The sequence below is a fragment of the Fonsecaea pedrosoi genome, assembly GCF_000835455.1.
Source record: "Fonsecaea pedrosoi CBS 271.37 unplaced genomic scaffold supercont1.4, whole genome shotgun sequence".
Lineage (NCBI taxonomy): Eukaryota > Fungi > Ascomycota > Eurotiomycetes > Chaetothyriales > Herpotrichiellaceae > Fonsecaea > Fonsecaea pedrosoi.
In genome coordinates, this window is record NW_013550612.1 from 2,773,414 (window position 1) to 2,788,014 (window position 14,601).

The window sequence follows — 14,601 nt, forward strand, 5'->3', positions numbered from 1 at the left end:
CCGCCAAGTCCGTCACAGCGTCACAGCCTGTCGAACTTTGACTTGTCCAGAAGTGGGATTCGTCCATCACCTTCCCCAACTCGTCGTATCTGAAACGGTCGGCCGACCACCCCTTTGGCGGTTCTGCTGCTCGATGGACTCTCATCGACAGGAGGTGGCGAGGTGCCCAAACGGGCGATAACACTTGGAGAGTCAGTATGTATATCGAGCTGCGAGACTTCATGTCTCATTCTCATTTTCGTACACGCCTACGCCCTTGGCTTCTCGTCCCTTTCTGCTCCTTGCTTTCATCAACTGTGGTCGAGCACCGACGTGAAGACTGCTTCACGCTGAGATCAAAATACCCTACATCATGGAGACCAAACCCAGAGTGAACAATCATTCCAAGCGATCGAGCAAGATGAAAACTCGCAGACAGCTTTCCACAGAGATGGTGTCAACCCCGCCAGCAGCCACAGCCATTCCCCCCGTGGAAGAAGAGTCCGATTCCGAAAGTGACGATGGCTTGGACAGTGAAGACGACCTTGACGAAAGCGATGATGAGGATGAGGATCAAGTGGACGCTGTCCAACCTAGTAGCGCTGCCCCGACGCAAACGTCGAGTCAGCAAGCTCTCTCCTCAACGACTCTACCAACTCCCACTCTTGCACAGTCGTCTGTCCAAACAAGTGCAATCCCGACGATAACCGCAGAGAGTGTAATAACAGTCCCAACATCAGCGGCTACGACACTCGATACATCAATCATCCCGACTTCCTCCAACCCAATTTCCACTACTTCAGCCGTCCCTACACCAGCGATTGTCTCTTCAGAATCATCCTCCACCCCCCTCTCCGCCACGAGCATCGCCGCCATCGGCCTGGGCTCCATCATCGGCGCCGCATGCCTCGGCACTGTCCTGTACTACACTCTCGTATGCTGTTGCCGTCGTCGTCGACGTCGGCAAGACGGCGTGCAAAGCGGTGAGCCATACGGGGATCCGTTTGGGGAGGGCTCCGGTGATCAAGCCCGAATCCTCAATTACGCCTCTCCCCCTGCCGTTGCCGAAGTCCAACCCCAAGGCTCTCCCCCGGGTCTCATGCCGTTCCGCCAAACATTGTCAACCCTCAGGGACAGCGGAACTGAGATTCCAACGTACGGCCAGGCCGTGACGCACAACCCGTTCTTCCACCCGATCATTCCCGGGAACGAGACGTCTCGGGATGAGAAGCCCGTGCATCTGTTCAGGGAGCAAGTCGATCCGTTTCCCGAGAGTGCACGAACAAGTCAATTCACTGGCATCGAGGGGTTTGCGCTAGAGCCGAGGACAGAACAACAACCACCACCACCACCTCCTCCTCCTGCTCCTCAACTGGATGAACAAGATCAAGCACCACCAGGGCCGCAATTCTCCCGCTTCCCTGCCCCCGCCTCTCCTGCGCCAGTGTCTCTGCCCGCACCTGAGCTCGCACACATCCACCCGACCCTCCGGCCCACGTCTCATCGGTACACCGAAGCCCGCTCACGAACCGTCTCCTCGATCATCAACGGATACCAATCGGCTGAAATCCCCCCGTCGACATTAAGCCCCATGCGCAGCGTCTTCGCCGGGCAGAGACACGAGTCCCTCACCCCGAGTGAGTCGGCGAGTAACCTGCCCTACGACCGCGAGGGGGTCAAGCGCGAGATGGAGAAGTTGCAGGCCATGGCGGCGAAGTTGGCGGCTTCCAACGGCCGTGTGGCCGACGGAGTAGGGGACGGACGGTATGGGAGTGGGAACGGGAACGGGGATGGGCAGAGATGGATATGACATGATATGACGTGATAGTGGAACGTAACACTGTGTAACAATGAACATTTGCCCGCTATGGCGTCGGGGAGACTTATCATGAATCAGAGGGGTTTGTCTTACTACCAAGTAGACGACTGACTGGATTACTGGGTAGATTGAGAAGGGCTTACAAGGGCGAATTGCACATACATGTCCCAAGGGAATTTCATTTTTCTTTTCTTTCCCCTGTAAGGACTTTTGTACTTTCATTTGGGGTATTTCAATCCAGTTCTAATGCTGGAGTGAGGAAACTATACTATCTATCTGGCTGGCTGATCTATCCATCCATGCAATCCAGCACTCTACCCAGCAGCCAGCAACAGCAAACAGCAATCTCTCTCCCGCACACTATGTATCTGCGACAGACAACGACGCTGGAGACTGAGTAAATCTATCCCTTTCCCCGTCACGGTAATGTATGCATGCATGACTCGAGATAACAGACATCTCCCCAATACGAATATCACCGTGTATGTTTACTATGTTACTATGCTCCCCTACCCACTCCTGATTTGCGCCCAGCTTAGCGTAGGCTTAGCATAGCCTTGCTTTTTCTTTGCGTTACTTTGCTTTGCCTTGTCTTGCTCGTCCTCGTTGTCTCGTCCTGCCACTGCCGGCCTACGTACGCACGCCTCAACAGCCTTGTTACACCCGTCGTTTTGTCTTGCGACTTGATCGCGCTTATGCCATGCCATGCATGCCCACTGGTTACTGGATTAAGAGCTCAAACGACCGCCCTCTATCCATTATCGGGGACGTTGTGGTTCCCGCCAGCCTGGGTCGTTTGGTCGGTTGGTCGGTCGGTCGGTCGGGGCAAGGGGGTACACGCGTACTTTTAACGCAGTATAAGATAAAAGAAAATGGTTTTTGACAAAGATAAGTCGTCTGAAGCAACTTGGCAACTTTGTGAGGTCCACTTTCTCTCATTCGGTCCCGGTTAAACTTGCTGCTGGGAGTGGGGTGGGTACTCTGCCTTTGCGATGGGGGACTTGCACGCTGGTAATGGAGAGAGAGAGAGAGAGAGAGGAAAAATGGGGCTACTCCAGTACTCCGTAGCGGTGATGGATTGCGTAGCTACGAGCAGGCGAAGATGGCAAACGTCAACGTTTCGCTCTTCGCTCTTGCTTGGCAGGTCCGGGCTTGTTTCGAGTTGATGGCGGCGCGTCCACAGAACCGCGTCGCTTTGTATCCACTGTGGGGGCGGCCGGCGGTCTCTATATGTCCATTTAACCTCTGGTCGACTGGCTCGTGTGGCGTCGCATGCATATTCGATTCGGCTCGACTTTCTCGAACAATGGCGTGCATGGAGAATTTCTCAAACGCGAACCTCCGGTTCTTTTCTTTCTTCCTGTGAGACTTTCAAAGGGGCTTCCGAGTCCGCGTCATCTCTGGCCCGAGCTTTGGTCGATTCGTGGACGATTTTCTCCTGTGGGGATGTGGTTAGTTGGTTGCTTGTTGATTGGATTGCGAGCTTGGTGGGCTCAGAACTCCGTAGGTAGAGGTATGTACGGGTGGCTTCTTGGAGTGATTGCTTCGACGGCGAATGACCAATCACTCTCCAGCCTTGGCCATACGACGACTCTTTGGCCGAGGGGGATAACATATACTCGTAGGGATATATATGGATCTAGACCGTGGGATATCCTCCATGGTCTCGTTTCATCGGCGAAAGAACAAGGCAATGGATCGGGCGATGGTGGGTTGAGGAGTCGAGCAGTCGAGGATAAGTGATATGGCTTGCTTTTTGGGGCAGTGATATCGTGGTACCACGTATACCCGTGCCCAAGGGAGCCCCAAGAGGAGTCCAAAGGAAACCTTGTTGCGGACCTCGACGAGGGGGATCTGCTCATCTTATGAGCTTGTGCCCAGAGTATCCAGTACATATACCGTGTTCGAGTCCGGTAATGCATACACCTCCATCCCATTCTGGTTTGCTGGTCCATTCCTTCTCCTTCTCCTTCATGTCCTTGGAGCTGGCTTCGTTCTCTTGACCTCGATCAACCAGGCCCAACTGGATTGGCTGGTTGTGCAGATCGTCCTTCTTCGTCTTTTCGTCGGAGCCTCTGTCCTTTTCAGGGGCAATTGATGTGTTGATCCTATCCCTTCTCTGCTCTTTCGTCTTCGATCCTCAGCAGACGCAACGATGGCTGGCTCCACGTCTGCTAACAGCACAACCCCGTCCTCCTCCTCAGGGCATGCTGAACAGAATCCCGAGACGGAAAAGTACCTGCAAGCCCTCAACCATTCGCTCTCCACCAACTATCTGTATGCGCTGGTCGTCCTCACTGCCCTCGTTTTCGCCTACCACAGCGCCATCCGCCTCCACAGACACGCCCGCCATCTCGTCTCTCTGGGAGGAAACACTCGATCTCAACGATATTTCTCCTTGGTCAGTCCGACCATCGCCTGGCTCAAAGTCCATTTGGTCTATGCCCCCTTGTTGTATCACAGACGGGCCGAGGAGATCAAATGCGGCTCTCGTTTGATCTTGGGCACAATACCCACGCGGTTCAATACCTTGTTCATCACAAGCATCATCGTGTACAACGTCTTTGCCTGCGTCTATAACATCCCTTGGTCGTCTCCCGAGCTCGAGGTCTTGCCTATCTTGAGAAACAGTAAGTCATCAGTCGTGTTCGATCCTCTTTGATGACGACGCCGTGCTGACTGTGACTAGGGACCGGAACCCTTGCCACGGCCAATCTCATCCCCATCTGTGTGCTGGCCACCATCAAGAACCCCTTGATCAATGCTCTGGACATTTCCTATGACTCGTTCAACTTGGTACACCGGTGGCTCGGCCGCTTGAGCATCCTTCAAGGCGTGGCACACACGATCTGCTGGATGATAGCGAAGGTCCAGAAATCAGGTTGGGCCGCCGTCCAAAAATCCTTGACACACTCTTCATTCATCATGACCGGCCTCATCGCCACCGTCGGCTTCGTGGCATTGGGACTGCATTCCTCAAAAGTCTTCAGATCCCTGGCATATGAATTCTTCTTGCACAGCCATATCCTCCTTGTCGCCATGACCTTTGGTGGGCTGTGGGTTCACTTGGAGGGTCTGCCCCAACAGCGCTTCCTGATGGCCGCCATCGTCATCTGGGTTGGCTGCCGTTTGTGGAGATTGTGCACTCTGATCTACCGGAGCTGCGGACGTGGCGGTACCTATGCCACCATTGAACCACTCCCACGCGGCTCTGTGAGAGTCTCCGTCACCTGTGTTCGACCGTGGAAGGTCCGGCCCGGCCAGACTCTGTACCTGAGCATTCCATCCATTGGCTGGTTGACTCTCCACCCCTTCTCCGTCGCATGGGCCGAATCTGATAGGGAGACGAGCCTGAACCGCTGGGACAGCACGAACAGCAAGCACTCCGAATACTCGGACAAGACACGACTGGTGGGCACTGTCCGCGCCGCTAAAGAGGGAGCTCCAGAGCCGCGCAGTCGCACGATCGACCTCATCATCAAGCGGAAAACCGGCTTCACTTCGACCCTGCTGACTCGAGCCCACCAAGGGGGCGGCAGACTCGTGCTCCCTGCCTTTGTGGAAGGTCCCTACGGCCATGAAACCAGCCTCGCGAGCTTTGGAACCCTGCTGCTCTTCGCCACGGGAGTCGGCATCACTCACCACATGATGTACATTCGCTCGCTGGTGCAGGGATATACCGATGGCACCGTCGCCACTCAACACATTACCCTCGTCTGGGCCGTGCCGAACTGCGAGTGTCTGGACTGGGTGCGCGAATGGATGCACGAAATCCTCAACATGGAGAATCGCCGCGACGTGCTCACGGTCGTGATCCACGTCACCCGTGCGAGCATGAACCAGGACGTCAGGAGCCCCAGCTCCAGGGTGAAGATGGTGAGAGGTCGTCCGAATGTGATGAGTATCGTGCAACGAGCGGCCGACGACCGAGTCGGGTGTTTGGGCATCAGCGTCTGCGGGTCGGGAGGTCTGGCGGACGAGGTTCGTGCCGCAACTCGGGTGGTGATTGGGCAGGGGGTGAATGCTTCATTGATGGAGGAAGGGTTTGGATGGTGAACGCAGCGGTGGAAGGGATACTTAGATGGTGTTGGGTTTTGGTCGCAGTGTTGACAGTCCGAAAGTGAAGTCAATGGGGAAAAGACCACGAGGCTAGGCGGCGACTCAGACCCCGCACAACACAGAGCACCCACCTCGTTGTGGGCAGTCTACCCCTAGCTACCGCCATCATTTCGCAGGCCTTGGAAATATAGAAAGGACTTGGTAGAATAGAAAGTATATAGATCAAGCAACGGCGTATCAAGGACTCGAGCCAATGAACGTGGGGCGAGGGGGGATCATGATGTACAAGTACAGCCGAGCCAGTGACACCTGTCCAGGGAAGCAGTTCAAGGGCGCCGCTTTTAGCAGCACCAATAAAGTACTGAAAAATACAAAGAACCATGATGCCGATATCGGGTGCCCTCGAGTCACACGGGATAAGTAGAGGTATTGGAGGTTGAATTGACGTGACTGACCCTCCGCGCGCGGAAGGCTTGGCGCCAAGATAAAACGTCGTCATTTTTGATTGGCTAGGACTCTTCCCACCTCAGACGCCCCTTTTGCCTGCATCCCCCTCAGTGTCCCCTCGGCCATTTTCGATCTCATTTCTACGAGATTAGTACTGTTGGATAAGCTAAAGAGCGGTTCAAGACTCTCAGGAAGGCGATAAGCCACGGGTATAACAGACCAGACAAAAATGAGAGAAGCATGTTGCCAAAGACTCGGTCAGGCTGCAAGTAACGCTTCGACTGTGCCTTGACCTGTCTGGTCACCCTCACCGCCAGAACATGTCTCAAAACAAACTTTGAAAAGTGCCGATCATGATCCACATCCCGGGGAGCCCCGGGGGGGATGAAAGGCCGCATTCCGTGGTGACATTACTAGCACTAGTAGGCACCAGGTACCTCGTACATAGTTCGACGTCCGTTGACTTTGGTTCACCACCACCACCACGGGGGACTGATTGACCGTTGCATTAATGTGCTTCGAGGCCATCCTTCTTCAACAAGGATACCAAGATGGGATCATTTCCATACGATATGTCATCAGACCTACCTTTCGGAAAGAGAGAATTCAATACTCGTGGCGAGAGAGGAGAGTAGTTGCACATTTGCGTCGTAGAACCACTTGTCAAAACCCTAACTAACGCCCATACAACGTCCAAATCACGCCGAAATCACGCCGTCGTTGGCCTGTCCTGTGCAATCCTCCAAGTGATAACTGAAGCTGTTGCATATCTCCTCCCTCTGCCCGCGTCTGACAATCACCCCAGAAAAAGAAAAATATATTCTCATGTCATCTCATGTCAAGTTGGAACTTCTTGCTTGTTCTTGTCGTCAATCTCTCATAGTCGTGTTTCCTTCATAGTCGTGTTTCCTTCATAGTCGTGTTTCCTTCATAGTCGTGTTTCCTTCATAGTCGTGTTTCCTTCATAGTCGTGTTTCCTTCATAAGTCAACGCCTCCGTCTCCGAGTTTTGGTAGAGGCTGGGTATCCAAATTCACACGTGCACGCTCATTCAGGATCCTAGGGTGTCCTCAACATGTGCCTGTCCCTGTTGTGGTGGAAAGGCTAGCACTTGCAACTGTTGATCCGGCTCTAGCTGGCTCACAAAGTCGTCCTTGTTCGGCAGCAATTGAACAAAAAGGCGATTCACAGGGGCAGCGTCGTGACCTGCCGCCAGATTCATCTCCTCGTCTGCTAATCTTCCACGGAGAGCAATGTGCTGTCCCGTCCACGACGTGAGACGTGGGGGACCGGCGACGATTCTCGTGATCAGAATCAAGTACATACACGGCCCCGTGACGATGAACACGTACGCTGCCGCCGTGTAGCATGCTGTACTTGCAGAGTCGCGAGACCCTGTGAAATACGGGTAGCTGAGCGTGTCGCTGGATGTGATGGTTGACTGCTTTTCCACTCCAAATGGCTGGCCTCGCGCGTGGCCCAGCGCCGCCGCGCCCGTGATATTGACGGCGTCGTTCGCCCACCCGGCCATAACTGCGCGAGCAAAGATGCTGATGCCTTCCACCGGTGTCGACCCCATGTTGTAAATCACACCGTCTACCCAGTTGCGGTACAACGGCAGAGCCCCATCCGCATATTCCGTTTCGAATGGCACATTAACATCACGCATCGATAGCAGTCGAATCGACCCTGGCTCGTCCATGATGGTCGCACACGATCGCTTGCGCACGATACGTGTCACTTCGGCCGTGGCATAGGTGAAAGTATACTCGACTCGATCAAAAACTTCGTACTGAGTGGAGTTATCACAAGCTGAAGAAAAAATGGCACAATCCCAGCCTGTAAAGAACTTCGTCCACTGCATTGCAATGGACCCGGGTTCTTGGATCTTGTAGTCCACGATAGCATCGAAAAAGAGACTCGGCAGCCAGCTTCCTTTCAAATCTGATACAGTTCGTTGACGCTGCCATCCTGCATGGTCTGCAGACATGTAGAACGTACCGGCTGGCTTGACCCGGGCTCCGACCATGACCACTTCACGGGTGACCAAGATACCCTGGTCGAGGTCACTGGAGATGCCAGAACAATTCGCCATACCGACCATGACGATTTGTTCTGGACCGTCCATGACATCGTCTCGGCCTAGATGAAAGAATGCCTGATTGTGCAGGCCTCCAGGAGCATCGACCAGTAGTGGGGTGGCACCAGATTCATCTAATCCCTTGGACGAAGGGATGGACAGAGCCACTCGACTCTGCGGCCAACTTTCAACGACTGAGAGAGGGACGCGGAAGACGGTGAACTTGTATCCGATGGTCGCGATCAGCGCCAATGCTGCAAAGAAGTAGCTGACCATATACAACACCCGGAACCCACGCCATCCCACCAGAACGGGTGCGTGTGACAGCGAGTTTAGGTACCGTCCGTAGTCCAGTCCACCAGGTCTGAGCGCGCGTCGGGTGGCTTCCAAGTTGAAGAGATGAGTGCACGCTCCTGAGAGACCGTAGATGATGCAAGAGACTCCCCCGCCCAGCACTGCCAGCCAGGACTGTACCGACAAGGAAGATCCGACGCTGAACTGCCGCGCTTTCCATGAATTGGTACGCAGAGTCGACGGATTTCCAGCCAGACAATTTGCCCCTACAAATAAAAGGATTGTTCCACCCACAAACAGTGCCAGGAGGGGTAACATTTGCAACCTTTGCAGCCTCGTGAAGAAATTCATTCTGGTGGAACAGGTGTCAACGTTCGTCAGAAAGGGGGAACTGATGTGATGAGGAAGATCGAAGGTGATGGAAATGGTTTTCCATGCTTTTCATCCCTATATATAGTAGCTGCCCTCGCCCCTCTCATCTTCATACTCCGTAAGTGTCTGTTCACAGCCTCCATTGGTGTATTTCGAAGCCCCTGACTCCTGGGAATCTGCGCCTCGCGAGTCTACGCATGACTGTGGGCCAACATGCACGAGGCTCCCTACGTTCTTCTCTCGTCGCCCAATCCAACCCTGATATTGGGGTGTTTGTGCCCAAGCCACTGAGCTCGTGTGGGAGATATCTTCTTTTGAGTTTCCCAGGTACGAACGGTTAGGGGAAATAGAAAGTAACAAGAAGAAAAAAACGCTAAACCTCGATGGGTTAGATCACGGAGAATTCAACGTACTTTCTCCGTGCATAATTGTCCACTCTCAGTGACGTAATTCAATGCATGTGCGACCGGTGCGACGGGCCAATATTACCCGTACATTTCACAGAATACCGGCTCCCCGTCACGTTCCAGACGCGTTTGTCTCAGTATTGACTTTTTATTCCTGGACAGATGACCACTGCTGTCCAGGAGTTAGTATACCAGCGTGGTCTTGTAAAAATAGGTACGCGCCGGCCTTGCCGAGTGCCCAACGACTCTGGTGCCAATATCGAGTCCTTCTCTCGATGCCTAGCGCACTATTTCAGTGGGATGGCACTTGTGAAGATTCGTAACGGAAAACAGACATTCGGTTTCAATTCCCCGATTCTTAGACCAAACCATATATTTCACGTATCTTACCAGCACTATTTCCGAGTTAGCTTGGAAGAAAGTCTATGATTAAGATCCTTGGTCCACGCGCTAGATTGACCTGCTGGCATGGCATCGAGCAGGTTGTTCCATTCCGACTTCGGCGTCGAAAATCCATACATTATGCCGAGATATAATAATGTACAAGAGACTGGTGACCATGAACAGTTTCCCTGGACGCATCAAGAGACAAAACACTTGCTTGTATCTTGACAAATCGACATTAAAGGTATGACTATCAGACGCGTGGACAGAGAGTCGCAGAACTATCTCGACGATGATTTTACGGCATGGCTCAACCCTTTACTCGCCAAACAGCATGTGCCCGGTGTATCTGTCGCGGTCGTCAGAGAAGATGGTCGGATAGAGTCTGCCGGCTTTGGGCTCGCGCGACTCCCAAACACGCCGGCGAGGGCAGATACCATCTACCCTATGGCAAGCACGACCAAGGCGTTCACCGCCGCTCTGTTGGGGCTGCTGATTCAAGATGATCGAGACGCCGACACGAGCGTGCTCGGGGAGAAGGGGTGGAAGACCCCAGTCTCTCGCATCTTGAAGGATGATTTCAAGACAAAGTCCGACTACGTCACGCGGACCGCGACGTTGGAAGATATCGCCGGTCATCGCTCGGGCATTCCAGGTCATAACATTCCGTGGGGACCAATACTCGGAAGGTCACTGCGAAACACAACGCGCTGCCTCCGGCACCTGGAGTCGCGGGATGACAGCTTCAGAGCGGTTTGGCAGTACAATAACCTCATGTATGGCGTTCTGGGTAACGTCGTAGAGGAAGTCTCGGGCAGGGAGTTCCTCGACGTTCTGCAGGACCGAATTTTAAAGCCTCTATCCATGAAACAGACCTGGTACGGCATTGAGCAGTTGGCGAAAGCTGAGGCGGATGGGCAGGTGGATAAGGCATGCATAGCCAGGGGTTACTATTGGAAAAAGGGTGGCTTGGACGACGAGATACACGGTGAGGACACGGGATATTATGTGCCCGAGCCGTATACGAGCATCATTGGCTGTGAGCCGGCCGGTGCATTGGTGTCGACAGTCGACGACTTCGCAAAATGGGTATCGTCCTTGCTCGAATCTGCCCAGCCCAGGGAGGACGACGATCGGACAGATTCTCTCATCAGCAATACACTCTGGAAAGAACTTACCACTCCGCGAATTCAGATCGTCCCACAACCTTATTCATCTGAAGTCACGCCGCCAAAACCAAACGACCATAGCACGCCGACAGGGTATGCACTCGGCTGGGCCGTGGACCCGTACATGTATCCGGGTACTCTGATCCTTTCACATGGTGGAGGTCTGCCAGGATTCGCTCTCGGGGTCGTGCTGGTCCCAAACCACAACTTTGGGCTCGTGGTGGCGACAAACGGAGGCATGGCAAACTCGGTTGGCGAAGCCATCGCCAAGGAGTTGATAGGACGCAGACTTTGTGTTTCCAAACAACAACGACGCAACCATATTGAGAAGCAAAAGAAGCAAGAGGATCGATCGGGCATCAGCGACGAGAAATCGGAACGCTCGAACAACATGTGCACGCCAATGTCCGGCCACGGCACCGCTTCGTTGATGATTGAAGGCACCTACCTCAATCCCGCATACCACACCGTTTCTTTGGTCCGGGCGGCTGCTTCAACCTGCCTTGGTGTCAAAGACCCCCATCTTGAGGGTGTCAAGATCATCCGGAATGGGGAGAAAGTCCCTGATTCTGTCGGACGTCCTCTCCTCATTACTCCGCTTGGGAAACGCGGTCTCCATTTCCGGTTGCTCTTGCATCAGTCAACGAAGCAGCCATATACAAACAAGATCGTGTATGCGCTTGAAACGCTCGTCTCACACGGCGACCTCAGCTACGACCCCGCGCCAGGGTTGCCAAAAGGATACGGTCGTCAAGGAGACGCCAAGTATCCCGGAAAGCCAGAGCCGGTATTCGAGAGCAGCGGTGTCAAGGACCGCGGAGCAGTTGTCGAAGTTGTCAAGGGTGACAACGAAAACGAGCTCTTGGTGGCTGCGCTGGGGCTCAACACTAAAGTCGACGAGGGTACGGACAATGCTGCGAGGAGCGGGAAAAATGAGGGATTGCTCTATGAAGGCTGGCAGGACGACATGATATGGTTCTACAAGACCGAAGAACACCAGGGAACGTGACAACATCCATAATGCGGGGGGTGCTCTCTGACCGTACTCTCCAGCTGAATCCTAGCAGGAGATAAAAAGTAGAGCGCCAACTAGAACGGGTATCTCGGACTTTTACTTGTACCCAATTTTGATCGACATGTGACATGAGAACCCCTTATCGCATAATCCCATGATACCAAACGAGTTACATCTCCCACTAATTATCCAGACCACACTACGGAGCATGTCTCCACGCCTCCTCGTCCGACACAATCTTCCCGTCGAGGACGTACACCTCCTCCCAGCCAATCGTCCAGGCCATGCCCTTGACGTCAAAGAACTTTTCCTCGTCCGGCCGGACCTTTTCGACGAAGAACGGGTCGTCCCGCGACCTTTTGATGCCCTCGACGTTGTCCCGGACGAGGAATTCGGCCACGCCGTCGTACGGCGTCACGTCCAGGGCCTTGAGTTCCGGCCACGCGGCCATTGTGCTTTGTTGGACGGCGGAGGAAGTGTGGTACTGCGGCCGTGTGATAAAACTGTCAGAAATACCACGACAATACCGAAACGAGGGCGGTTTCTCTTTGTCGTGTGAGATTTACGGCCGTACCCCAGCGAGTATACCACCGAGATCCAAAGAGATAAAAGAGATAGAGAGAGAGAGAGAGAGAGATAGGTTCGACAAACCTGGGTATATTTCAAAATGCCATACTTCTCCACCAGCGGCCTCACCAGCGGTCCGTGGACGTGCGACCAGTAATGGTTGAATTCCTCCTCGGTCAAGTTCGGGTTTCTCTTGAGATACATGGACACGCGGAGGACTTTTTGCTTGGTTGCCATGGTCCTCGGCTTTGTTGTTCTGAATTCTGGGATCGATGGATGGATGAATGGGTTTTTTTTTTTGTTCTTTTCCACGGCTGGTAAAGACAATAGGTGAGAGAATTGTGGCTGAGGCGGTATTTTGTGTTCTTTATTATACACAGGACTGTGATCCGGGTTGGATATTGGATATATACAGTCGCAACGAGGCTGCGCGCGCACCCACCAACCACCCACCACATATAACGGGCTTTCCCTACTCCCTGGGTCTCTGGGTCCCAGTGGGGTGTACTACAAAATGTCTGGAAAGGACATTGGTTGTGACGGCCGCAGAACGTCCGGTCGAGTCATTGGATGTGTCATCCCGACCGCAGGACGGTGTTGGTGAACGCCGTGTCGCCCCCAGCTGCGATCCCATCCGACGTAATGCGGGGGAGAACAAGTGGGGGAAATGCTTACTACAGTAGTAATAATATTGCCAAAATCGACCTGTTACAAACTTCACCCACGGCGGAAGGCTAGCTTCTGAGATGGCCAGAATGACATACTGTCCAAATAACTGGTGCCGAGATACGAAAATATGACCTACAATCTTCTTCGAGGTACTTATTCTCATAACACTAGTTGAACCCCCCCTTCCCTTGCCGCCTAGACTCATCTAGCAAGTACCCCATCTACCCCTCCTGCTCCGCAGCCTCCTTGATCCTCCTGTACGCAGCCTTGACCTCGTCCGTCTCCCCAAAGGCCTGAAACCACTTTGCGATGAGCGGGTGCTTGTCCAGCGTCAACCCGGCAAAGCCGTGCAACCGAATCCACGGCTCGTAGTGGCAATCGACCGAGGTGTATCCGCCGGGGATGATTGTGGCGCCGTCGGTCTTTTGGAGTTGGCCCTCCAAGATATCGTAGCACCGTAAAGTCTGGGCTTGATAGCGTTCCAGGGCGTCGTCGTTTTTGGTCTTGTTGTGGAATCTTGGATGGAAGGTTTTTTGTCAGTGCCGTCGCCCAAAGCTCCAAGAGGGATGGATCTATATCGAGGGTAGACGGTGGATCGATCATGCTCACCTGAACCAATTACACTGCCCGCTCATCGGCCCCAGCGTCGTCAACAGCAAATACTCCCACTTCTCGAGGTCGACGCGGTCCTGTTCCGTGTCGCCCCGCGGCCCGATCTTGTTGTCCCTGTCGTACACCCGGCGGAGGTAATTCATCACCGCGCCCGACTCCCACGACACGACGCCCGTGTTGGGGTCTTCCAGAGCGGGCACGCGGCCATTTTCGTTGATCTTGATGAAGGTTGAGCCCTTGACGCCCTTTTCCGGGTCGTCGCCCCCCTCCCACAGCCGGACGGTGTAGGGTACCTGGAGAAATTCTAGGGCGATGGCGATTTTGATCGGGTTGGGGCCGTTGCTGTGGGCGTGGAGAAGGAGAGGTTTGAGAGGTGCCATGGTGTTGTTTCTAGTGGCTCTAGGACTAGTGGTAACAACGGCAGTAGTAGCTGCAGTACTAGTTGTTGATGTTCTTACAAGCCCTTGGAGGATTCGCCTGTTGTCTTGAGGAAGTGCCGATATATACCGATAGTGTTGTGGTAGATATGACCGGATATTGGGATCCCTCCATAAGTCTGCTTTCAAATACGTACAGCTACCATTGTGAAAGAGGGGGGTGAGAGTGCATTCACCAACCCCGATCGCCAAGGAGCGGGAGCGCAATTCCCCAGGCGGAGGTGCTGACGAGAACTCCGGACTTGTCTTCTCCACGAGTTTGCACCCAACCTACCCACCTTACGGGTAAATC

General features: G+C 53.8%; 6 protein-coding genes across 6 annotated transcripts; 3 read left to right on the forward strand and 3 right to left on the reverse strand.

The window, feature by feature from the left end:
* Positions 1 to 352: 352 nt before the first annotated feature.
* Positions 353 to 1,789, forward strand: Z517_06802 (uncharacterized protein; the record flags this gene model as incomplete). The annotated part of the gene is made up of 1 exon (XM_013428541.1): positions 353 to 1,789. The coding sequence occupies one exon, from the start codon at positions 353 to 355 to the stop codon at positions 1,787 to 1,789; it is 1,437 nt and encodes a 478-aa protein (XP_013283995.1).
* Positions 1,790 to 3,953: 2,164 nt separating this feature from the next.
* On the forward strand, positions 3,954 to 5,854 carry Z517_06803 (uncharacterized protein; the record flags this gene model as incomplete). The annotated part of the gene is made up of 2 exons (XM_013428542.1): positions 3,954 to 4,428; positions 4,488 to 5,854. 2 exons carry the CDS (start codon positions 3,954 to 3,956, stop codon positions 5,852 to 5,854), a joined length of 1,842 nt encoding a protein of 613 aa, XP_013283996.1.
* Positions 5,855 to 7,354: 1,500 nt separating this feature from the next.
* On the reverse strand, positions 7,355 to 9,028 carry Z517_06804 (uncharacterized protein; the record flags this gene model as incomplete). Its single annotated transcript, XM_013428543.1, has 1 exon — positions 7,355 to 9,028. One exon carries the CDS (start codon positions 9,026 to 9,028, stop codon positions 7,355 to 7,357), a length of 1,674 nt encoding a protein of 557 aa, XP_013283997.1.
* Positions 9,029 to 10,086: 1,058 nt separating this feature from the next.
* Z517_06805 (uncharacterized protein) lies at positions 10,087 to 12,018 on the forward strand (the record flags this gene model as incomplete). Its single annotated transcript, XM_013428544.1, has 1 exon — positions 10,087 to 12,018. One exon carries the CDS (start codon positions 10,087 to 10,089, stop codon positions 12,016 to 12,018), a length of 1,932 nt encoding a protein of 643 aa, XP_013283998.1.
* A 205-nt stretch (positions 12,019 to 12,223) lies between these two features.
* Z517_06806 (uncharacterized protein) lies at positions 12,224 to 12,828 on the reverse strand (the record flags this gene model as incomplete). Its single annotated transcript, XM_013428545.1, has 2 exons — positions 12,224 to 12,508; positions 12,676 to 12,828. The coding sequence occupies 2 exons, from the start codon at positions 12,826 to 12,828 to the stop codon at positions 12,224 to 12,226; spliced, it is 438 nt and encodes a 145-aa protein (XP_013283999.1).
* A 653-nt stretch (positions 12,829 to 13,481) lies between these two features.
* Z517_06807 (uncharacterized protein) lies at positions 13,482 to 14,252 on the reverse strand (the record flags this gene model as incomplete). The annotated part of the gene is made up of 2 exons (XM_013428546.1): positions 13,482 to 13,776; positions 13,870 to 14,252. 2 exons carry the CDS (start codon positions 14,250 to 14,252, stop codon positions 13,482 to 13,484), a joined length of 678 nt encoding a protein of 225 aa, XP_013284000.1.
* Positions 14,253 to 14,601: the final 349 nt, after the last annotated feature.